Source organism: Triturus cristatus, chromosome 8 (genome assembly GCF_964204655.1).
Source record: "Triturus cristatus chromosome 8, aTriCri1.1, whole genome shotgun sequence".
NCBI lineage: Eukaryota > Metazoa > Chordata > Amphibia > Caudata > Salamandridae > Triturus > Triturus cristatus.
Window position 1 is genome coordinate 1,073,216,152 of NC_140591.1, and position 25,821 is coordinate 1,073,241,972.

General features: G+C 47.9%; 1 protein-coding gene across 2 annotated transcripts in view; it reads left to right on the plus strand.

The window, feature by feature from the left end:
* The window catches only part of TSLIG2 (tRNA splicing ligase complex subunit 2), a 78,347-nt gene extending 55,249 nt beyond the window's left edge, over window positions 1–23,098 (plus strand). For both annotated transcript variants that reach the window (XM_085622609.1, XM_085622608.1), the window contains one exon: window positions 19,578–23,098. In XM_085622609.1, coding sequence (XP_085478735.1) covers window positions 19,578–19,631 — 54 coding nt within the window. In that variant the 3' untranslated portion in view covers window positions 19,632–23,098. The remainder of the gene's footprint in view (window positions 1–19,577) is intronic.
* The last annotated feature ends 2,723 nt before the right edge of the window (window positions 23,099–25,821 follow it).

Genomic DNA, 25,821 nt, shown 5'->3' on the forward strand with positions numbered 1-25,821 from the left:
CTGCCATTATGTGGCTTAGAACAGGATACTGTGCCTTTAAGAAAACTTTCCAGATTTCCAGAACTTTTCCCAGTATCCCAGAATGCCCAGCAGGTCCCATTTACTTTCAGTTCTTTTTTCCGGCTCCTGCTAGCAGGACCCTGGAGCATTGAGCTCTCCCCTTTTCAAGGGTTTATTGTAGTTTTTGACAATTTTTGTCACTTTTTCAAGTACTTAGTGGCTGGTACTGTCAACATGCCTGGCTTGTTCGACAAGTGCCCGGAATGTGGTCGAAAGAAGGCTAAAACTGATCCACACGAGGTGTGTATAGGTTGCCTTCCCCAGTCCCACGTGCCTGAAGACTGTGATATCTGCCACTCGTTCTCAGCCAGGACCCTGAGGGACAGAATGAAAATCAGGCTTCAAGTCCTGGAGGAGAGAAGGCTGAAGGCACCAGGTGGGTCTGGAGGGGCTGATTTGGCCCATACTGAGGCCTCTGGGGGGCTCCCCAGGGGCAGGAAGACCAGTAAGCGCTCCCACTCCCCGTCGACGTCGAGGGCGTCGACGTCTAGGAGGATGACTACCATCTGTTCGCCGTCTCCCCAGGGCTCTGGGGAGAAGCGGCGTCGACGGTCGACGTCGAGGGACCTGAATAGGCCGCCGTCGACTACATCGGCATCTTCGGCGACGACGCCGTCTACGGCGCCGTCCAGCAGTCGGCGTCGAGATCGGACCCGGCGTCGGCGCTCGCCGTCGAGGGGAGATCGCCGTTCGCCGTCGGTGAAGAGGAGACTGTCGACGTCGCCGTCGAAGAGGAGATAGACGTCGAGACGCTCGAGGTCAAGAAGATCGCCGTCGAGGCACAGATCGCCGTCGAGGCACAGGTCGCCGTCGAGGCGAAGGTCGCCGTCGAGGCACAGATCGCCGTCGAGGCGAAGGTCGCCGTCGAGGCGAAGGTCGCCGTCGAGGCGAAGGTCGCCGTCGAGGCGCAGGTCGTCGACATCTAGGCGCAGGTCGTCGACGTCGAAGTGAAGGTCGACGTCGAGGCGAAGATCGACGTCGAGGAAGAGAGAGTCATCGGGATCGGTGTACTCTGTGGTGTATACGCCTCCTCGGATGCCTACGTCACCGCCTCCTCTCCCACCACCTCCGACTCCGCCTCCACCACCACCGCCGCCACCACCACCACCTCCACCACCACCACCGCCTCCACAGCCGCGGACACTGCCTCCGCCGCCTCCACCTCGGTCGTTGCCACGCACTCCATTGGGGCTGCCGGCGGTTCCCCCGCGGTCGGTTTCCCTTCCGAGGTACCCGACTCCGCCGCAGGGGACTCCGAAGCCACGACGCCCGCGGTCTCCGGGAACGACTAGACCGGCGGGCAGACCGAAGCTGAAGAGGTCGCGCTCCCGCTCTCTCTGGAGGAGAAGATCACGGAGCCATGGACGGTCATCGTCGGACTCAGGACGACGCCGTAGGAGGCACAGGTCCAGGTCGCACACGCGATCCTCGACCAGAGATTTTTCCCCGACGTTGTCGGACTCGCCGGGGACTAGGGTGTCTCCGGTGGACGATTTGGTCTCTTTCCAAGAGGTGCTGTTGAGAGGGGCAGCAAAGTTGGGTATCACGGTGACGGTTCCAACACCCACGACGTCCGTGATATTCGAGACACTTCATAAGAAACATCTGTCTCGCCCTCTACTTCCCCTTGTACCAGGACTGGTGGAACCCGCGTTGGAGCTGTTCCTCACTCCCGCGGTGACGAAGGCCGCCCCCTCCAGGCTCATGAAAAAGTATAGGGCCCCGGAGTCAGACCCTACCTTTTTGAGGGTGGACCCGAAGCCGGATTCGGTCATCGTGATGGCGGCGAGGAAACAACATGCGACCGCCCCTTCATCGACGGTCCCGCCTGACAAAGAAAGCCGCTGGCTGGATTCTGCGGGCAGGAAGGTGTGTGGGACCGCCGCCACCACCATGAAGGCGGCAAGTGCAGGGGCTTTGTTGGGCCGTTACGACCGGGCCCTGTGGGAGTCCCTGCAGCAGTATGCGGACCTGCTTCCCCGGGACAAGAAGGAGGACTTCTTGGAAACCGTGCGCGAAGGCATGCTGGTTTCTAATCAGGTGATCGGCGCGGCGGCGGATGTATCCTTGTTGACCGCCCATGCCTACTGTCATGGCGTCCACCAGAGGCGACATTCGTGGCTGCGCATGACGTCCCTCAAACCAGAGGCGCAGCACAGAGTGGCCAACCTGCCCTTCTCGGGGGAAACCCTGTTCGGGAAACATGCGGATGATGAGATGGCCCGCATGAAGGCGGAGGCTGAAACCCTGACGGCCGTCGGGTTGGAGAAGGCCGAGAAGAAGAAGCGCCCGTTCCAGAGGCGGTTCGGGTCTTCGGGCAGAGGGCGTGGGCAGGGTTCGGGACAGCAGCAGCAACAGCAGCAGTTCCGCAAGCCCTTCCAGAAGCGCCAGAGGGGTAGAGGAGGCCAGCAGGCTACTACCACTACCAAGGGCCCGGCCGGGTCTCGGCCCTGAGCGGCGACTTCCCCCTCAACCGTTACCCACTCCAGTGGGGGGAAGCATTCAACTTTTTCCGGCAGAGTGGAGAAAAATTACTCAGGACAAGTGGGTGCTGAATATTGTTTGCAATGGATACAGTCTTCGGTTTATCAGCCCGCCTCCAGCGATTCCGCCGGTCAGCTCTCGATTCCAGCTGAGAGAGCTCCAGGCGGAGGCAGACATCTTGTTGAGAAAAAAGGCGGTAGAAGAGGTACCTCTGTCTCAAAGGGGAAGAGGTCTGTACTCTCGGTTCTTCCTCGTTCGCAAGAAGGACAAGAACGAGTTCAGGCCCATTCTGGATTTGCGACAGGCAAACAAATGGATTCGCAGAGAGAAGTTTTGCATGCTATCGTTGCACCAGATTTACCCTCAGCTGCAACGGGGAGACTGGCTCTGTGCCATAGATCTACAGGATGCGTACTTCCATGTGCCCATAGCACTGAAGCACAGGAAGTTCCTGCGATTCCAAGTCGGCGCCAATCACTATCAATACACAGTACTGCCATTCGGGCTAAAGTCTGCGCCCAGGACCTTCTCGAAGTGCATGGCGGTGGTGGCGGCACATCTGCGAAGGAACAAGGTGTTTGTCTACCCGTATCTGGACGATTGGCTGATCAAGGCTTCATCCTTCTCGGAAGCTCAAGATCACTTCCCATGGACGTGCGCTCTCTTGCACAAGCTGGGGTTACACGTCAACATGTCCAAATCGGTCCCGACTCCGGTCCAGCGCATACAGTACCTGGGAGCCTCCATCGATACGCGGTCAGCAAGCGGGTCTCCTTCGGAGGAGAGACGGTTATCACTCCTTCGGAAGGCTCAGGACCTCAGGACTACTCCATCGACGACAGTGAGGAAGGTGTCTTCTCTACTGGGATCGATGGCCTCCTGTATCTTCCTCACGCCTCACGCACGGCTACACATGAGACCACTGCAGGAGTGCTTGGAGGATCAGTGGGATCAGAGGACAGGCTCTTGGGACGACAAGATACGACTGTCGCTGCATGCTCTTCAGTCTCTGAAGTGGTGGTGTTCGGCGGAAAAGCTCCTCAAGGGGGTTCCCTTCCACAAGGACATGCCCACGACGAGTGTCGTGACGGATGCTTCTCTCCAGGGCTGGGGAGCGCATTCCGGGGACTTGCAGATTCAAGGAAAGTGGTCTCCTTTGGAATCGACGTACCACATCAATTTCCTGGAACTCAGATCTGTCTTCCTGGCACTGAAGGCCTTCCTTCCGTCCTTCCAGACCAACTCGCTGCTGATACAGACGGACAATACAACCACGATGTATTACCTCAACAAGCAGGGGGGGTCGAGATCGCGCACTCTGTCGCAGGAGGCGCAGGCGATCTGGCGCTGGCTGCTGGCCTGAGGACTGACGATTACGGCCACGCATCTGCCAGGGGTGCAAAATGCTCAGGCGGACGCCTTGAGCAGGCTGATTCAGGAAAACCACGAATGGGTCATAAACGACGAAGTACTAGGAGAAGTCTTCGCAAGGTGGGGACTCCAGACGTAGATCTGTTCGCCACCGCCGAAAACAGCAAATGCCGAGACTTCACATCCAGGTACTACCAGCGGGGGACGCTGGGGAATGCGCTATGGATCGATTGGTCGAACAGCTTTCTGTACGCTTTTCCACCCATTCCCCTGATTCCGGCAGTGCTCATCAAGCTGTCCCAGTCCAGGGCGCGGATGATCCTGATCGCCCCGGAGTGGCCCAGGCAGTGGTGGTTCACGGACCTACTTCACCAGTCTCTCCTTCCTCACATGCGGTTGCCGTGCAGGCCGGACCTTTTGACGAAGTTCGGGGGGCGGATGGTGCACCCCAACCTCTCGTCTTTGAGTTTGGCGGCATGGCTCCTGAAATAGTGCAATATGGCCATCTGAATCTACCAGACGATTGTATGGACATACTGAAGGAGTCTAAACGACCTTCCACTAGGACATCCTATGCTTACAAGTGGAAGAGGTTCTGTATCTGGTGTAAGTCCAAGAACTTTGATCCGACGACATGTAAGGAAGATGTCATCCTTCCATACCTTTTACATCTGGCGCAGTCTGGCCTTAATTTCCATTCCATTAAGGTTCATCTGGCTGCTTTGACTGCTTACAGGAAATGCCCTTCACAGACTTCCTTCTTTCAGATCCCTGTGGTCAAGGATTTTTTGGAAGGCTTGAAGAAAGTGTTTCCTCCCGTCAGACTTCCCTCGCCTTCCTGGGACTTGAATGTGGTGCTGTCCAGACTGATGAAGGAGCCTTTTGAACCCATTCACAAGGCTTCATTGCAGCACCTCTTCTGGAAGGCGGCGTTCCTAGTGGCCATTACATCGGCCCGCAGGGTGAGTGAACTTCAGGCATTATGTTGTCAAGAACCTTATACTGTATTTCATGCTGCTAAGGTTGTGATGCGTACTCACCCTAAATTTCTTCCTAAGGTTATTTCTGACTCATGTCAACCAGACCATAACTTTACCTACGTTCTTTCAGAATCCTTCTTCGCCAACGGAAAGGTCTCTCCATTCCCTGGATGTTCGGAGGGTGTTGAAATTTTATCTGGATAAGACCAAGGATATTCGTAGGTCTGACCAATTGTTTGTTAATTATGGATCAGTCAGGACTGGTCTTGCGACCTCTAAGCAGTCCATTTCTCGGTGGATTGTGTCCTGCATACAATTGTGTTATCAAAAGGCTAATAAGACCTTAGGGGGTATGTAGGAAGGTGGATATCTGTCTATGGTTACCCCCAACTTTTTGCCTAGTGTCTAGCTGGTTTTTCGAATTAGTTGGCCTGAGATCCTGCCATTCAGGGTCTCAGGCTGTCTGCTCTCTTTAAAATGGACTCCATGTACCCTAGGTACATAACCAATTGGTAAGGATCACCGTGTTGGACCCTGTACAGTGTACCCTAGGTACCCAGGGCATAGGTGTACCCTAGGCCTCCCAGGGGCTGCAGCATGTATTATGCCACCCCTGGTCTGGCCTTCCAATCAGACACAACTGGCTGATCACTCAGCTGGGGCAAGGTTGTGTAATCACCCCTTGCTTAGATATAGTATATCTATATCGACCTTATATATAGACACATGTGTACCTATCAGCCACTCCTATGGCAGGCCTTAACAATCCTGGAGGCAGAGTGCTTGGTAACATGTGAGATGGTGCTCTAGCATGAGCTGAGCCTGTCTGCAGCTTTCGGAACCATGTCCTTATAGCTGTTCTATGATATAGCCTACCATATACTCTTAAAGTGCCTTATAATCTTAAACGGTTATGGTAACTATGGTTTGGCTTTATCAAAACATGTTGTGTAAGGTGTCTAACACTTTGGAATAATACCCCCATACCATTTCTGGTGATGAGGATATTATTCCCCCCTTCTAGAGGGAGAGACATGTTAAAATCCTACTTTGCTGTTTAACTCTAACCAAAGCCTCAGCATCACAAAATGGATGCTGCTGCCACAGACATAAGTCTGACCTCCTGCTGCTGGGAGTGATCCCGGCAAGGGAGGCTTGGACTATAGGTTTCCTGCTTGGGCAGGTGCTGGCACCTCCCCAGACAGACTTTAGTGTATTGGGGCAGGGAGGGCTGAAAGGAATGAGACATGCCTGGTGCACACAAGGTGTCCCATGCATAGTCCAGTTCAAACCGGTGCTGGGGCACTCCAGCCCCAGTCCTGGTGCGAAACTGGACAAAGGGAAGGGGGTGTAACCACCCCCCTCCCAGGTCCCACCCATAAGGCGTGACCTAGCAGGTATCCCAGCCCCCCAGATTAGTATAAGAGTGGGAGTTTGGCCTCAAGACTTTAGATTATCCTGAACCTGCAACTTGAACAGAAACTCTGAACCTTCGACATTCGACGAAAGAAGAAGACTGAAGCATCTCCCTTGTGGCCAAGGAGTGGCTACCCTGTGCAAACAGGCACCATCAAGAGACTACCCTTTGCTTTGCTCCAGTTCTACGAGGGACCGACTGCAGAGCCCGACCAGAGCCTTGACTTCCAGACTTCTCCGACCCTGATCCACATCCACAGCCGTGCTGAGATCCGTGGAGGCGACGAGAGACGTGGGACCGGCTACCTGGGAAAAGTAGCTAGTATCTTCAAGCGCAGCTTCTGAGGCACCCTCGAAGTTGTGCACCGGGGATTGAGAAGCCCCAACCCCAAGCACCATCTGCACCGAAGTTCAGCCCCCCACACTCCACGAGTCCTGCGTGGGGCCCTTCTGCATTTACCTGCTTGCCGCGTCTGTCCGGTTGCTTGCCCGCTGGCTAGTGGCCTTTGAGACGACGCACCCTGAAAACTTCAGCGCTGGTTTGGCTCCTCCAGACTGGCTCCCGCTTCTTTGAAAAAGAGAAGCACCCCAGACCTTCCTGGTCTGCACCAGAAGCAAGTCCTCCGTTCTTCGTGGGTTCCGCTTGCCAAGGCTTGGTGAGTCCTAGTCCAACTTCGACGCCGCCGACCGCAAGAGCCTTCGTGGGACAGCTCGCCTCCTGGTCCTGGTCGTCCTCGACGTTCCCTGGTCCTCGTGGCTGCAGCGACAAGCTTCACCTTCACCTGCAATCTTCACGACATCGCCTGGTTCCTTCCTGGTTCCACGTGGTCACTGGCTAGTGACCTTGACTCTGTCCCCTCTGCTTGCAGGTATCCTTTCTTCCTGATCCCAGCCTTGGGATCCACCGGACACTCTTCACTGACTGCCTGTCAGCATCTTGCTTCAGGCATCCATAGGAGTCGACGACGAAACCCGACGCAACTTCACCCCTATGCACCCGCAGCCTGTGGGCTAGGTAACTTGGGTACTCCGGTGCTCATCAGGGTAGTGACTATCCTAGTGTCTAGTTTTCCAGTCTCGACTTCCTAGCTACTCCGGAAGTGTCCTAAATCTATTTAATTCAAAACTGTACTATTTCTATCGATTATACACATTACGCGTGAGTGTTTCCACTCTGCACCTGAATCCCGTGGGCCTCCCACTTCCTAACCTTTGCTAGTGTAGTGTAGCCCCAGCGATTCCCTAGGCCTATCCTATTTCCGTGACAGTGGTCCTTATACCACTTACTTAGTATATGGTTTGCGTGGCCCCTAGGGCCTAACTGTATTACTTACCTGTGTGACTTAATGTATGCATAAATAAGACTGTGTTGTTCTTACCTCTAATCTCATAAAGAGTGCTGAGGGTTTGTCTAGAATAAATACACTTTATTTTGATATATATCTGTTGTGGTGTCCTTTCATTTGGTATTCAAGGGATTATATATGGTATCACAGCTGGCTTCACATGCCATTCAGATTTTAGCCTAAGACTGCTCTTGTCCATGCTACCACTAGGATAGCTGGTCTATAAGGTTGACTTTACAACCAATCACCATAAGGGTATTTGGACTGATATAAGGTGTACACTAGAACTAGTGACATCATACATCAGGCCAACTTCTCACAGGGTAAGCCTAAGGCTCATTCCACCAGGGGCAAAGCTGCCACGACGGCTTTGCTGCGTAATGTTCCTATTGCGGAAATCTGCAAGGCGTCCACTTGGAAGTCGGTCCATACCTTTGCTGCGCATTACTGTCTGGACTCGGATGCCAGGGCAGATGCTCAGGTTGGGCAGGCTTCGCTGCGAAATTTGTTCGCACAGTAGTGGTTTTTTGTCTTGTTGTTCTCCACCGCTGTTGTTGTGTGGGGATGGGCTTGCCATTCTATTCACTAGATTATGACTATACACAGAGATCCCCTACTACAGAAGGAGTAGTTTCTTTTCTGTAACTCCAGTTCTGTAGTAGGGGTATCTGTTATAGTCATAAGCGCCCGCCCTCCTCCCCGGTGGAGAGATATGTATTCATATGTAGAATGCTACAGGTCTGGCGTGCTACGCCTTCAAAAAGAACTGAAAGTAAATGGGACCTGCTGGGCATTCTGGGATACTGGGGAATGTTCTGGAAATCTGGAAAGTTTTCTTAAAGGCACAGTATCCTCTTCTAAGCCACATAATGGCAGCCTATGGGGCTTGTCTGTCCACTCCTTCCTCTCTATCATTCCAGAGGCTTTTGCTGGTAGAGGCATGGCTTTTTCCTATGTGGAGAAAAGCTAGACAGGCAGTGCTGTTTGTGGATGTTGGTGGAATTCTAGTTGAAGTACTGGACAGTGTAGCCTGTGGGTATAGGCTGCATTATCTGTCTTTAAATTAAATTATCTCTTAAAGGTGTATGCAGGTCTGCATGATTTGTCACCTTTAGAGATTATTTTTTATTGCTCCGGGGTCCACGCACATGGGCGGGACTATTCACTAGATTATGACTATAACAGAGATACCCCTACTACAGAACTGGAGTTACAGAAAAGAAACTACTCCATCTGGGTCATCCTTGAGTGCACGGATCCGTGGTGCCTGCTAACCCTGTGCTTCTCCGCCTGTCTTCGAATTACCCCAGTAGAGCAGCTGTTCTTGCTTAGGTTGTGTCCTTGTGTGTTTACTTGTACACACTCATAGGTGGGCGCGTCACACCTCTCTGGCAGCTAGCGGTCTGTGTGCACCTCTCTAAGGATCTGTTTCTGTTTGTGGGCGTGACACCCGAGCAGGGGTGTCACCACCTGTAGATCTGCGTATGCCTGTGTTCACCTGTTAGGGTGTTGAGGATCCCTTGATGTGATTTCTGTCCGGAGACCTCTCTCTGTGTGCGCCTCTCTGAGAATCTGTGTCTGTTTGTGGGCGTGACACCTGGGGTGTCTCCCCCTGGAGATCTGGGTGTGCCTGTGCCCACCTGTTGGGGTGACGAAGATCCCGGGTGTGATGTCTGTCCGGGGACCTGTAGGCGCCTCTGAGTTCTGTATCTTGATTATTGTGAGGGGTGGGTGTGCTCAGCTTGTGTTTTCCCGGCTGGCGACGTGTCACTTCCGTCTCTTACGTTTGTGACTGGGCCTGGCTCCTCCTGTGCTCCATTATTTCTTGTGTGATTTACCAATCGTTTACACGCCTGTGGGTGTGTCACAGAGCCCTGGGTGTGTCCTTTCACTCAAAGCGTGTGTGCCAGGTTTACAAGCGTGTGGGTGTGTTGCTGACCGTCTTTATGTTTGCTGTTTTTATAGTGCGAACTCGACCTAAAGGTATTGAAGCGCTTTAAATTAGCAACAGTTATATTACACAAGGGCAAGTTATTTTATTGGTAGGCGCATGGAGATGAAGTGATTTGCCCAAAAACGCAGGATGTTGCCGAGGCTCGAATCCGGTTCCAACTATGGTAGCTCTGGCCGCTACGCCACATTCTCCCCTCTTTGTTTATAACTTCCCCGCGCTGTTTATATGCGCAGATTTAACAAAGGGATGTTTCCCATGTCAGCTCGTGGTTTCTCCCTCAACCTATTTACTGCCCACGCTCAGTATCCTGTACGCAGCGGTAGCACATGCAGTTTGTCCTTTCCTACAGGATATGCTCACGCTCATTAACGTACTCCTCTCCTACAGGATATGCTCACGCTCATTAACGTACTCCTTTCCTACAGGGAACTCTCAGCTCGCACTCACAGGTATACTCAGGGCTTTAAGTGGGATGAAAAAACGGGGGCGGGGGTCTCTCAAAGGGGCGTGGCCAATGTAATTAAGGGCGTGGCTTAAAACACTTCAGCTAAAAACCTATGACTTGTATTTTGCCGTTTCTGTAATTTCATCCAAATATGATACAACAAGTAACATCATACCTACAACAAGTCAGGACTATTGGCTTTGTCAATGGTTGTTACTTGCATAAGATAAATAAGCATCAATTATGGCTTGTATATAATTAAGGCTCAAGGCAATGCTGCTGCTCCTGAGTTTCAAAAAGACAAGGGAAATCCAGAGAGAAAATGATCCTCTTAAAGGGATTTCCCTTCCCCCTACAACCTCACCTGGCATGACCTTATGCTGTAACTTCTCCACTAGTGAGAAGTGAGCAGTGTGAGCAGTGCACATCCATGTGCCTGCTGTCACTGCAGTCCGGAAAGAAACGGTCTGCCTGTGCCAGGGCACACAACAGAGCCCAATAGAGACCCAGTTTGAGGCCTCCTTTAAACAAGCATTTGCAATGCAATAGGTCTCGCATTTGCGAGTATTTGAGCTACTGGCATTGTAAAATGACAAACCTTTTATCTATGTGTTGGTTTTGAAAACATAAATAAAAGGCATTGTCATTTGCAATGCCAACAGCTTAAAATTGCGCAAATGCGAGACCTATTGCATTGCAAATGCTTGTTTCTCCTTTGGCTGCTGTTAACTAATTGCTACACTACTTCAAGGGTGCTAATTGACAGAGAGAAGAAGGCCCTTTACCTGTGACAATAGCTCTCCAATGTGCTTAAATTATAGATTACTATGTGACCGTTGCAAACAATGCTCCTGGTTTTAAAAGTGGCAATTAGTTGCATGCTTTCCAAAGTAACTACACTCGATCAAACTGTTTTTCAAACTGCACTTTACAACTTGATGTCCATTTTTAGATTTCACCTACACAGTGCTTGCAAAATGTCTTGGAATAAATACAAAAATCTTGGAAGGGGCTTAGTGCCTACCCATTACTTAACTTTACTTACTATTGGTTTGTTCCCACATCACTCTTTTTTCCTTTCTTCCTGTTGGTCAGCGCCGCCTCCTTCCTGCAGCTTCCTGCTCAAATGTACGTCTTCATCCTTGCAGAGGAGCTTGGGCCAGAAACTGCTTCTGGCGGCCAGTGTCCTTCCACTGGCTGGGCACTTGTAACATACTGTATTTCATTTGTTTTCTGTTTCATCATCCGAATTCTGTTCATTGCTTGTCCATCCCTACCAACACCTCACTTATGTCGCTGCATGCCCCTTTTGCTGGCCTGTCCCTCCCACCAGCTCGCTTCCCCACCCAGTCGCTAGTCACAGCTTGCTTTACCTAGCGCAAACTTGACTGGAAGGACTTGGAGTGCTCTACATGAGTGCTAGTTACATTGCACCAGAGCACATTCATTTTTACAGTCACAGGGAGATTACATGATTTGCCCAGAATCGCAGGATGTTCAGCCGGCGCCAAGACTCGAACCTGGTTCCCCAGCTCCAAAGTTAGTCGTAACGCCACAGCCTCTCCATGCTCAGTGTTCCAGTTAGCTACACTGGTAACCGCAGTGGGCATTTGTTCAAGAATATCAACAGCATTCTAAGTATAGGGAAAATACATTTTTGAACTTGGTTGTACGTGCCTAGCTTAGGTTAAAAAAAAGCTTTGATAGTCTAGCCACGTATTATCGCATTTGTCTTTTTTCTTTAGGCTATGTAGCGCAGCAGCTCGGACCGCTGTGCAACATTTTAGAAAGGCATTGGCAAAGCCAATATATCTCGCTTGGGCGAAACCTATTGGCATTGCCAATGTTTGTTCTTTAATGCACTGTGTTAGAACCATTTTAACACCTTTACTGCTGCACCTTTACCGCATAGGTCCTGTAACGAAACCTTATTATCTTTTTTTTTTTTCCTTTTAGTTTTTTTTCCCCTTTTAGTTCTGAAAACCGAAAACCAATATGTTCATCTAATAGTTTTATTAAGTTCTGTAAGTACGAGTGAGTGCCACAGGGCGGCAGTATTGCCCGTGAAATGGCAAAAGTTAATTATGTGCATTCAGCTCACTTGACAAAATTGAGACAGCGGGTTTGCTAACATAGTAGCCGATTAGAAATCGATAATTAAATTAAATTTGATGCAGGCGTCTGAATTAAAGAACTGCATAATACCATGTATGATTGAGATGCAATATTCGAGGGTTGATAAATTAATCTGCACTAATAACGTTAAAAGTTGTTTATAACTTAGCCCTTTACTTCACTATACTTCAGATAATTCTGTCACTGCTAGCACAGAGAACTAAACTAATTTAACTCCCGAGACTTACGTTCTTAAGTTTATTTTGTTTAAATTGCCGATGAGACTGACTAACGGTTGCACAGTAGTCATTAGGTCTCGCCTAGCGACGCAGAGCATGCGTGCTGTTCGCCTTGGCGAGATCTATTGTTGTCGGTATCTTGGCCGAAGGGGTCCAAGACATGTGCGCGCCTGGACAGGCGATGTGCACGCGCACGTCGTCTCGCTGCGTCTCTTCCTCCTTGTTTTAAATGTCAAGCTTTATCTCTATCAATGGCGGTCGCGTTTGCCTCTTAACACTTCAGGGGATATATCCGGCCCAAGGTGACTGAATACGACTGGGATAAAAGGCACATTCGTCTACAAATACGTGTTACATTGTGTTAGGTTAATTAGTCAAGACAGCCTCGCGCCAGAAAGCGCTCCGTGTGATCTGTGGCAGTTTCCTTTACATTCAAACTATAATCCAGCGGCCAGAGCTGGCGACTCGGGAGTTGGGGTTCCAGGTTCGAGTCTCAGCATCGGCACAGCATCCTGTGATTCTGGGCAAATCACTTACTCTCCACGTGTCGATGCACAGCGCCTGGATACCCGCACGGGCTATATAAATCTTCAAACTAATCTAATCTCGGAACAGGCGCTCTTTGGAAACCGAGTGCGCATGCGTTGGCTTCACATGGAGGCAGTAGCAAGGTCCTCCAAGGAAAGCCCCATAGCGCTGTTCAGCCATCTCTACACGCTGTGACATTCACATTTAGGCTCAGGTTGAAGTTGGCTGTAAGTATATATGACACCATCATTGGTTTTGGGGACACAAAGCATTTACCCGAGGAATTTACTCGCATGACAGTCACTCGCCTGTCCACCCCCAGCAGCAGGGACACAAGGAGAGGCCACCCGCCTGGCACACATGTAAATATTTAAGGAGAACAAATGAAACCGGGTAGCAAATGGCGGGTCCACAAAGAATACACTGGTCAAACATCCTCATAGACGCTTTAGAGCAAGCGGGTGCGGGGGTCTCATCTTCACCAAGGGTGTTGCGTTTAATGACGTTGTAGCCCCATACTGGGAAATCCACTGACGTAACAAACCTGGGAGTGAGCCCAGCCTGGCCTTGACCCCAAGTGAATGACGTCACCAGAAGCGCTTTTATCACTGGCCCCTCCTCACGTCTTCCCGCACATGGGTTTCCAACAGAAGGGTCAGGCCTACCCCCACCCTATCCCGTCCCGGATGGGCTGTACCTGGGGGCACTAGTCCACCGACTCTGAAGGCTTCAAACGCCACAGAAAGCAGTGGCCAGGTGACTACTACACCCTGGACTAAGTGACCACATCACCCACCATCTAGGCTCCCACTGGCTACCCCTGGCCAGACGCGCCTGCACCGGGCTCTCTGCACTGCCCACAGGGCCACCTAGGACGCCGATGCGTTTATCTTTCAAGTGCAGCTTCAAACATACAAGCAGCCGGACACCGAGCATCTCTCTGGTCATCACACACGACACCAGGACACTTCCCACACGACACACTCTGTGAGGCCACACCCTCCCAACCACACACAACCACTACACACACACTGTGAACCTCCTTAAAATTCCCACCCACCAAACAAACACCAGAGACCACCCAGGTACTCAGCAGGAGTATAACAACACAACACAACATAACTTGTATTTGTAAAGCACGCGTTCTCCCAGAAAGATGTCTTGGCGCTGAATAACAGATGTTTGTTGTAAATTTAAATAGTTGTCTCTCCCTAACAGATTACACCGGACCGAAAAGAAACAGAATTCTGACCTTACCACCCACACCAAAGTTATAGGCATGACCCGGAAAGGCTCCCTGGGTCCTCCCTCCGGGCCCTCCCCGCGCTGAATCACAGGTACACACCGCAGCCATAAAAATAGCATCTCTGGTCATCGCACACCACAATAAAACACTCCCACACGATGCACTCTGTGCCCCCACTCTCCCAACCACACACAGCTGTGAAGCACCATTCTGCCGTCCTCAGAAGCGCGCAAATTTGAAATAAAACCATTTAGTTATAGAAACAAAACTCATACTACACAATTTATCATAGTATGTAAGACCGACTCATTAAACCTAGGTTTTGAAAATCCACAGTGATTACTGCAAAATAATGCATAAATATCCTATTTAAAATACCTTAATAAATACATAATTTTAAATTTATTTGACATAAATACACGTAATATTTTACACAGTATATTTGATTTTCTCCGGTCAAACACTTACTGTTAGTCATATATGAGACTGTTGTCTGTAACTTTGTGTTGTAATGAAGTCCCTGTTTGATATCTATGACTATTATAAAGTGTAAATGCAAATTGTTGGTGCAAAATAGATTTTAATAAGTGTTTGACCTCCCATGTTCTTTATGTTAAACTGCCCTAGTGCTAAGGTTAAAAAAACATTTATTTTGTGGTTATAGCGTATGTAGCAGCAATGGTTCCCTTGTTATAAGGATCCAATGAATTTGACCTTTGCATTGTAGTGATAATTGCATTAATTATAAATATATATGTATATATATATATATTATATATTATGATTGTTTTGCTTCGTTTAGCTTCCTGTTATTTTTTTAGACTAATGCATTTCTAGTAGGAGCTACCAGCTGTAGATATGTCTTCCAAAACGCGAATGAACAGAAATTAGCGCTCACCCTGGATGCCCAGCTCAATCCATATTTTTTATTCCCAAATAGTGACAACTCACAACCTGTTTAGGATGCCAAGCAGCATTGCTCACGTACAAGGCAAATGAATGGTAAACCATATTTGTAAAACATAGGAATGAAAACAGGACTGCGTTCAGAAGCTGATATGAGCACCATCTTCAAGTAAAAATAAGTAAATACCATGTTCTATTATCATATGTATACGTTTTAGTTTCAGTACCTATGGCACATCAACTAACTGAGGACATATTTTCAATAACATTATTGAAAGGTGGAAATCAATTAATTATGTGCTGCAAAGTAACGTGTACGCAGGTATATTGTGATTTCAAAATATTCTCCACATCGGCACCAAGCACAGATGCTTAATCATATCATCTGATCAAGACATGTAGCCGCAAATTCCTTATCTAAGAATCCTCGCCAGGTACCAGACTGGATCCAGAATTTTTTTCAGCAGTACCTCTGCACGTCAGTAGAGGACTTCGAGCGACTCCGCAGTAACGTAGTCTCCTGAACGGAGTCCATATAAGCCCTCGCCCAATGCACTGACATCAGTTTCTTCTTTTCCACACTAGCAACGCGGATCCGAACTGCAGTTCCTCCGGTCGTTTTTCGGCCTACTCAATGTTTTTTGGTCGACAGAACAGTGTGCCCTTTTTTCTCCCTTCTTCAATGTCCTCTGGGTACAAGCCTTGTGAGTCCTGTTGACGACAGATGTCTGCCACGAACCCTCCCTCGGTTTGCATGTGATGCCTGGGTGAGCACCAAGACTCTGAAGTTTGTGACTTCTGTTGCCAGGTCTGACCGAAAGTCTGCAGGGAGCATCAAATGAAGCTCCTTGCGGCATGGAAATCACAGTCATCAGTCTTCTCATCATCCTCGATCGCCTACGAGCTCTACAGACCGATGGCGAATCCACGCTAGGAGCTGTTCCAGCGGGCGTCATTCTCTTTTGACGTCCAGCGGTAACCATCTGAGATCGAAGTCACAGTGCCGCCCGCCTTCGCCACCCACCGCCGATCTCCACTCTTCTGTTGAAGTGTCTGGCGTGGGTCTGCCCAGTGTCTCCCTACCTATCCTGGGGCCATGGCATCTTTGACCCACATGAGACAATATTCTCAAACTCTTCATTCTGTTCTTGGATTGTCACCTCCCTCTGGAGCACCCTCGGGGCCCACGGAAGTGGGTGAAGTTGTGCCTGTGACCTCACTAGTGGGTTCTCCCCTGGCTTCAGGTCGGCCTCCTGTGTCCGACACCTTATTGACCCCGGTGCACAACCCATCGGGGCTCCCCCCTTTGGCTCTTGCTTCTGGTCTATCGATTCTGATGTTGGCGTTGGACTCTTGTCTGCCGACCCCCCATAATGGTGCAGTTGACGCCGATCCACTCTCTTTCAGAGCGCCACCTTCTCAACGTTGACCGGCTTTGGTTACGGCGTCGATGGAGCTGATCGTCTTAGACTCCCATCCTCTGGTTTTTCCTTTTGAGGACCATGGTTGTCTAAATACTGCAGACAGTGTGGTGTGTCCCCACCCATTTCGGAGAGTGCTCCACACCCTATGCAGTCTAGCTGGTTACTCGACTTGAGTGGCGTCAGTGGCTTGAAATGTTCTCTAGCCTCCTTTCTCCTCCTGGTTTGGCTATAGAGTAGAGTTCCACTCTGGCAGACCTACTGAATCGAGTTTTGGTTGTACTGGATGTACAACTTCCTTCTGTGGAATTGTCAACAGACCCTTTACTTGGCGTTCTACATCCTGACCAGTCTAACATTGAGCTTGTAATTCCTTATAGTTACTGAATTTTCGATATCCTACCAGGTGTTTGCGCTAAACATGAAATGGGTCCCCTGTGGATTGCTGTATTTCTTACAGGCATCGCCCGGCCCCCGAGGGATCCCTCCTGTCTCCTTAGACATTCCTCTACTAGGAGGTTTGTGGTTCAGGCTGATTTGGCCACCCAAAATATAGATTTTCTCCCTCCTCTCCGTAGAGAGAGGCCAAAAAATTCGACACTTGTGGAAGGCGTATTTTCTCTTCTTCGCGCACTGCCCTGCACTCTCTGAACATTTCTTGCGTCCTCGCCCACTTCTCCCACGCCCTGTGGGACTCAGTTGAACGCCTCTTGCCGTCCCTTCCAGAGGAAGCCCAGAATGCTCTTGTTCCACAGGTACGTGATGGGCAGCAAGCTGCCACTCTCCGGATCCGTTGTGGTATAGATACCATTAATTCTGTTGGTCAGGCTATGGCCTCTTCCATAGCTCTACATCAGCGTGCATGGTTGAGTACTTACAGGTTTTTGGAGGCTGTACAAACTACTTTAATTGGCATGCCTTTTGATGGCGTCTCCCTTTTCGCGGCACATGCCGACTCAGCCATATGTCGGTTCAGAGATGGTCAAGGTGGTGCGGAATCTTAACTATTCGTTGTACTAAGGTTGTCGGGGAAAAAAAAATTCCCCTTGGTTTGACTCTTGTCTGCCTTCATAGGGTGAAGTACTTCCAGGGTTAAACCCGATGTGGTGGTCCGGTTTTCTGCAGCTACTTCTTCTCATTTTGCTGGTAATTACTTGTTTTGTTTCCAGCCATCTGGAACACATCTTGCTTTGCAGATTTTTTTTCTACCTGAATGCATACTCTGTGGCGGGCTTTCTGTTACATTGTGTTGATGAACGGTGGCCTTGTTCTCTATTTTCGGGTACCTTATTTTGTGTGCCTTAACGGCATTTTGTAACCTGTCTATATACTTAGTATCCCTTATAGGAACTCCATTTCTTCTTTTCTCTGCCCTCTCTGTATGGGTGACACTGGTACTACAGGCAGGCACGCTCTTGGCCTGGTCATCTTTTGTACCGATCTTCGACCATCTGCGATGTGGACCTTTCTCTTTGTTCTGTTTTACTCTGTGAGGCACATGGATTTTCTCCTACTCACATTATGTTCCATACCTCCCCTTTCCCCACCGATGCCCTTATGGTATCGGCATCTTGTTAGTATATTATTTCGATGGCGCCTGGGCACTGTTTTCTTGTGTGTGCCCCCCACCCCATTTCTTCTTTATTGTGCCCCTGATGCTGCTTATCTTCCGCAATCTGATGTTCTTGTTTTTGTTTTTACCTGTTCGCTGTTCTTCCTACCTACTTGGGGTATGGTCGCTGCTGTCGCCTCCTACGGGTTTTGTTTTATACATCTCTGCCATCGCACCCGTTGCTTAGCTGTTGTGTCTGCTGTTCTTTCAGTTCTCTTCTTTTCACCTGGGACACCAGTCCCTCTGGTTGTTTGGCTCTTTGTCTTGTATCCTTATGTCCCAAGAAGCTAGGTTTCTCTTTCTATCCTATTTTTCCTCACTTTTCCAAGAAGCGTCGGTCAGGTTTCTTACACATTTTTCCCTGCTTCCAAATGTTGGGCAGTGTGCGATTGTCATAATCGACTATCGATTGCCCTTGGTTTCCGCTGATGCTTTGTTTCCCCTCGCAGTCTTCCTCTTTCATAGTGAACTCTCCACATGCTGTTTGTTTTTGCGTCTCCTGCTATTGCCAGCTGGCGCCCTTCCTCAGTCAGTGGTGTTGTTTCTTGGACGGTTGCCCTTGTTTTCCTGAAGTGGGCGAGCTGCTTCCATTTCCTGCTCTGTGACATTGTGTTGCAGTTTCCAGCTTTGTTTTTCTGTCTCCACCTCAGTTACTTTTGTAACCTTTTCTTTTCTGACTGTAGGATATATTATCTCTGTCCTCACTTGGTTACCTGTGTTCCTCGTTCCTCCACGTCTCGGGCTCCCACTCACTGGAGGAGGACATGAGGTACCTTTTGGAGGAGTGGATATACTTTTGCTTTCTCCTGTATGACATGGGCCTCTACTGGTATTTCTATGCATGTATATCACTTGGATTGCTCTCTTGTAGATGTCTTTTACTGATGCACAGAGGTACTGCTGAATAAAAGTCTTGTCAAATTTCACCAGTTCTATGGCATAGAACCTTAACAAATTCCTGTCTTGAAAATATGGGTCTGCAAAATGTCTTGCTGTTGGGTAGTGTTAATGTCTTTTGTTTTTAGGTCGCAGCCTTCCAGAAAGCGCAGCTGACTGGTTTGCTAAAGATATCTTGGGGACTGGTTTGCTAAAGACCTCTTGGGGACTTTCAGAAAGTTGACCTAGTAATACATCCCACTCGTTGATTTTCTTTGGCTTTGTGGTTTGTAACTCACTTTGTAGTCCCTGGAATAGTTATGTGCCTACTTTATATCTCAGTGTTTTTTTTAACAGTTTAGGTAGTCTATGGTAGATGTACTGCTGCACACTAGTCTTTTTCATTCAAAGTTCCAGACAATGTGGAAATGCCTTTTTGTGTCTGGTATTGATGGAACAGAGCCATTGCTGTCCCACACTGTGCACACGATTTTGCTGTGGAGATGAACATTCAGTTCCCGATTGTATGATAACGGCTTGCTAAATATCACAAAACTAAATAATTGTTTTTTTTACAGGAGGAAGGAAAACCTGAAGCAAAGAAGAAGATTCAACATATAACATGGCCATGATATTGCTTGGATGCTGGCAGTATATATATATATATAACAGTTTACTTCACCAACAGTATTTTTTTATAATGTTTTACAGGATTTAATTTGCTGTAGATTTTTTAAAAAGTTTTCTCCCAGATACAACTGTTTGCCAACAATTGCTAATATGTCCTCTTTTGCAGTTCGAGTGATATTCAATGAAAAAATGTTAGTGTTTTTATGTGGATTCTTTAACTGATTGTATTTGGACTTCAAGTTCTTCTCTAGGATGTGCTAATGATCTAAATGTTGTCAGATGCCACTCAATAGTATTCGGTCTAGGCGTGTTATTTATTTTGTTTTGTCTGTGGTACGCAGGCGCAATGCTGCCATTTGCATGTGATTTGCCTACTGGGGCTAGAAAAAACAGTTGAACAGTAGGCTGTCATTTCGTAATGTACCATTTCAAAACTACTGACTCATGCATGTGCAGACCATTAGCATAGGGGCTATTTTAAGAGTGCCAGCAGCAAATTGGAATGGTCTTAACTTACGCCCTGTTCTAAGTAGTTAAAAGGGCCCTTGTGCCATTGTGATTGCAAGCCAGCAGCCAATTGCAATCTTCCCCAGTAGGTCACATCTCCATAGACCACGTTTTGAAAACTAAAAAGTCATATTCAGCAGGATTAGCTTTTTCTACAAATATTTCTGCTCATCCCGGGGAGTAGGACGGTGGGGGTAGCAGGGCGGGCGGGGACTGGGGGGGCAGGTAGGGGCGGGTGCTGGGGGGGCAATGGGGTGCTGGTGGAGGAGGCAGGGTGTGCAGGGGCAGAAGGGCAAGTTGCCCTAAATTTTATTCAGAAATAATCTCGCAACTATCCGTACACATTGAACACTGTGCAGCTTGTGTTCTGGAACAAAACAAGTATGCTACCCAGTTAAGATGTAATCTGCCTTAACCTCCCCTTTATTGTGTTTGCTCTTCTTCAGATCAGCACAAACCTTAACTGTAGTTTTGAGAAGCAATTTGTGATTCTGTTCAAAAGGTTTTTATTATTTTAGAATCTATTAAGTTCATTTGGAGTGCTGTCAACCAAAGTGCTTTGGTTCCATCACAGGTGGATCATCCATCTCCTGCATGTAGTTTTCAAGACACATGGAGTGTCTAAATATTTATTTAAAAAAGAGAAAGATAATTGTTTCCAGTTTTGGACAAACACAAAGTTGAGATTACCACATTGTGATAAACTGTTTAGCATATTTACTTTAATGTGAAGCTTCCATTTGCTAAATCTGCAAGTTGTAAAACTCTACTGTGAACGCTCGTGGACATGGATTCCCCCCCCCCCCCCCGTATCTACTAGCCGTACTAAATAACCTTCTTGCTAGGGAAGCACCCAAGGTCACTGACGAGGCAGGCTCATACATATCTTCGATTGGTGTATTCTCAGGAAGGGATGAACTGTGTAACGTTGTAAACCAAAGGGGTACACGTCTTCCAAAAAGTCACTATGTTTAGCATTAGCTGACAGTTATGTCACATTTACATTACCATGAAACCTTTCAATGTGGTCTTACCATTGTATCCCATTTGTGTTCTATCCGTTTTAGTTGAAAACATATGTACTTTATTAACTTTCAGTTTCACAGTGGTCTGTTTTAAAATAAGTTTTGCCTTATAGAATGTGGTTCCTTTGCCTACGTTTTCCACCTGTTGCCCATTGGTATTATGATATGGTTGAAAGTGCTTATGATGAAATACCTCTTTGGCCAAGATTTGAAATCTTTCTGGTGTGCTGTTTTGATATTTTGACTGCCATGTTGCTTTTTGTGCATTCAAGGAGCACCCACATCGGTTTGGAGGTCTGTCATAGTTGAGCGATTTTACAATAAGTGTTAAGAAAGGTCACTGTGCAATTTTTCTCTTGCCAGCGGCAGCTTGAACATTTGACTCATACCTGGTATGATCCAGTAGAACCGGGCGATTTTCCTCTTCCAACACAAAAGATGATGGACGGAATGCTGAACATTGTCAAACGATCACCTCCAGTCACAGATCTGGGATGAATCCATCATTATTTTGCTCACCACGCCATTCCAGTTTGGACACAGCTATATGCAAATCAGCCTTCACCCTGCTCCTTATGGGAACAGTCCAGCCCGAACTTCCAGGCCAGGTCCTTCGTGGACCAGAAAACAAGCCCCCTGTGACCGGTTTTGGGGTAGCACAGCTGATGAAAACTGTGGATTTAACCTAGATCTGTTAACTGGGGGTGAGTGTTTGAAAAGTTGCGTCACTCTGTCCATCATCTTGTTGTGTTTGCTATGTTTGCCCTAAGTGGCCATGCGTATGCCCAGATGTGGGTCTCTTGCTCTCTGTGCCACTGGATTCAAGCTAGCCTGGCTGATGAGGGGCGATTCCCCGAAACCGGTCCCAGGATGCTTGTTTCCAGTCTGGGGAGGTCCTAGCCTGGCAGTTTGGGCTGTTCCCATGGGGAGCAGAGTAGAGACTAATTTGCATATGGCTTGGTCCAAACTGGGGTGGCATGGCGAGCAATAGAACTATTGATTTAACCCAGACCTCTTGTGGGGGGTGAGTATTTGAAAAGTTTCAGCACTCTGCCCATCATGTTTTTGTGGTTGCGATTTTCCTCTTCCAGGCAGGTTTACATTTGACCCCTTTTATGCCCCAAGCTGGCTGAGTATAGTTTAGTGCAATATGCAGTTGATGGCAACAATAAACACATGGCTGTAGTAATCATTGGCTCAGTAGTTGACATCTTGCTGCAGCACCTCTGGAGATGGAAGGAGAAAGAAGAGGTGTTCCTGTTGTAAGGTGCCCAGGGAATCTGAAGAAAGAGGAGGGACTGCTACAAACTCCTTTCTATCATTAAGAGGTTAATATTTTTCTTTTAAAAATGTGGGCAATTAGTTGTAAGACCATAAACAAATATTTTTGGTTGAACTTTTTCCTTGATCTTTATTTTTTATTTCACTATAACCATCATTGTTGATTTGATCTTTAAAATATGTATTTTGTGTTAAAACAAAAACACTATCATTCTGATGTAGTCACAATAAATTGAAAGAAGGCACTGACTGTTTCTTGGTAAAGCTGTACCTTTTAAAATTGATGCATTGATAAAATAACATACTTTCTTCTTTCAGCTGTCTGATAACTATCTGCTGTCTTTTCTCTCGAACTTCAAATTTGTAAATATAAATTCTAATTTTATGTTTGGTAAAAATTTAAATCAGGTGATTCTTGGTCAGCGTTCTTCATATTGGATTTCCCATCAGCAAGAAGTTTACATGCTCTTTTAAACTGTTATTTGACAGCTGTTGTCTGCTGACATTGAGATGGATAAGAAGGCCTTATTTTTTTTTTGTGGATTTTAATTAAAGAGTTCAGGTTTTGTACATAAAGTGGTTTGGCGATGTACAGTTTATATTTAAATGAAAACTTTTGTAAATAGGATGTACTAAATACATTTAGTTTACTGTTTTGCAGTTGTCTTGTCTTATTTACTAAGTAATGGTAGAAATTCTTGGGAAATGAATGAGACTGCAGTTGATGAGTGTTTGGTTGGCTTTTTGGAGTATAGTGTGGCTGGTAAATAAAACTAACAAATAAGTGGTTCCCAGCACTCCCAAATATACATTTATCACTAGACTTTAGGTGATTATCACATTTTCTTTGTGGATCACATTAGCTCACTCCTCAAATGAAGGAACATGAATCAATCAGTGAAATGGATAATGCTTCCACACTCAAGTTTCTTTCCCACCTCCTCATTTCAAGCAAATCATCTACCTTACTTAAGTAACAGCTGGCATTTTATTTGTACCCACAACCAATGTCTCGGTACGTAGCCAAGCCCGCCAAAAGTCATATTCTTCATCTTACATTTTCAGCAGGTGCACATTAATCTGTGGGAAATCCCAACATTATTTCAGGGCAGTGTCTTTTAATCAGGTGTAGCGCTTTACTCCCATTTCAAGAGGTTTTTCACAATGTGTTTGAAAAAAACGACAGCCATTGCCTCTGGTTTGTCTTCATACCATTCAGCTGGTTCTCACACGATTTCTCTTTTCTGCCATTTCCTCAGGGAAACATAGCATTTAGCTTTGTAGTTTCCTATAAAATGCAAATTCAATAAAAATGGCCTACTAACCATAAGATAGCCAGGCACTACCTGGAGCTGCTACACATGTACCTAAGCAGCTAGGAAGACAAAAGTTGACAATTTAGGCCTTAAAGAAAGGTGGTTGTCAATGGGTTTCATCAGAATAGAAAAGGCAATTCCTAATTTGGCCTCCTGAACTGAAATTGCCCCTCTGCACAGGAAGTGACATGACTAGATTTACCAAAATCCATCTGCACGAGAAGTGACATCACTGGTTTCCCTGTCAAAAATGTTTTCAAAAGAAGAAGCCAAACAAGAGGACTTATTTTCCCATTCCACATCTGCACAGGAATTGACATCACTGGATTTCCAATTATCCGTCTGCACAGGAATTCACATCCGTGGTTTCCAGCACACAGTACTCTGTACTCCTTACTCCCAGGACCACTTTCTTGGCGGCTGCAGAGCAGATATGCGTAGCAGGCGCACTGTTGACGTACCAAATGCAAACCTGTCTGCGCCTTGACCAGTCCCCATCACTAGGAGTTCTGGTTCTCCCTCTACCCACTTATATCCTGCTGCGCACCTCTATGCTCTTAACAATGGCCGCCCCTCGAAGCACTGCTGCGGTACCACACAACGGAGAAGGAGTAGTCCTATTCAACCCCTGCAAGTTCTTATGCACTCTCCCAAACGCTACATACACGCCATGCACCAAAAGCACTCCATTAGCTCATACTCCGACAAACCAGCCACCCACTCATACAGGCCAAACACCATTCCAATAACACGCCACACTAGCATGCATGCACCTAAACTCTTGCTCACCAAGCACTCCACAGCTATATGGGACCTACTGCACTGCCATGCTCCAGACTTGCACTTTCTCATGAAAACCTGGCTAAACCTAACCTTAGCAATGGACATCGCTAGAGCCATCACCGCTGGCTACAAACCTTTGGGCCAAGATAGTCAGCACAAGCCCCTAGGTAGAATCAGCATCATATTAAAAAATGCCACCAGATGCACCACCTACACTGACCCCCCCACAGCTACACGGAACACCTTGCATTCAGTGGATGAAGCCCTTGTATACAGTCCACAAGGACACCGCACCTATTTCGCCAGTAATATCACAGACATTGTCTCACCCCTTATCAACGCCAGCATCTTCATCCTCCTCGAAGCCCTTAACTTTCACCTAGAAGACCGCACCAACCCAAACTCTATGGCCCTTCTAGAAAACCTTTGACTCCCCAGCATGTTACCGATCCCACCCACACCACGGGACACCTATTGAACCTGTTTTTTCTCCTTATTCAGCAACATCACAGTCAACAAGCCAGCAACTGTGACCTGGACAGACCACACCCATGTCAGTTTAGGCATACCCATTCTACACATCACAAACATGCCACCAATGGAATTTCCTGATGCAGCTGAAAAGGCATCTCAGAAGAGGACTGGTCTTCCGTCCTCTCTGAGCACCGTCCTGAGTACCCTGGCAACTTGCTGTAAAGCTTCAAAAACCTAAGCAGCTGTATCACTGCATGCGCCAACACCCTGGCTCCCCTCAAGAGCAAAAACATGGCAAGAGGCTGACCATAGCCCAGCTGGAAAACAAAGGAACTCAGGCTGATAAAACACCACTGCAAGCCAGTGGAGCGCATATGCATAAGAAGTCGTGACATGGTAGAAAAAGACATATCAACCAGCAGATACTGAACAAGTGCACAGCTCTTGCAGATAGCATCAACGCCAGCACTAACCGCAGCAAGGGACTCTTCGCCATAATCAAACATTTCCCCATGCCTCCTGCCACCTCCAGCAACCCCATTCCTTCACAAGACCTGTGTAATAAACTCTCGGAATTCTGCTGTAACAAAATCACCTCTATATACAGCAACTTCCACCCTCAACTGGACCATGTCACCATAGTGACTCGGCTTCCCATGAAGGCTGATGAACGAACCCTAACCTCGTGGCCTGCCAACTCCACTGTTCTAATTACTGCCACCATGAAGACCATCTACTCGGGGGCTCCATCTGACCCTTGCACGCACCACGTCTTCACCAAAGGACACTTACCCTTAGCGAAGCAC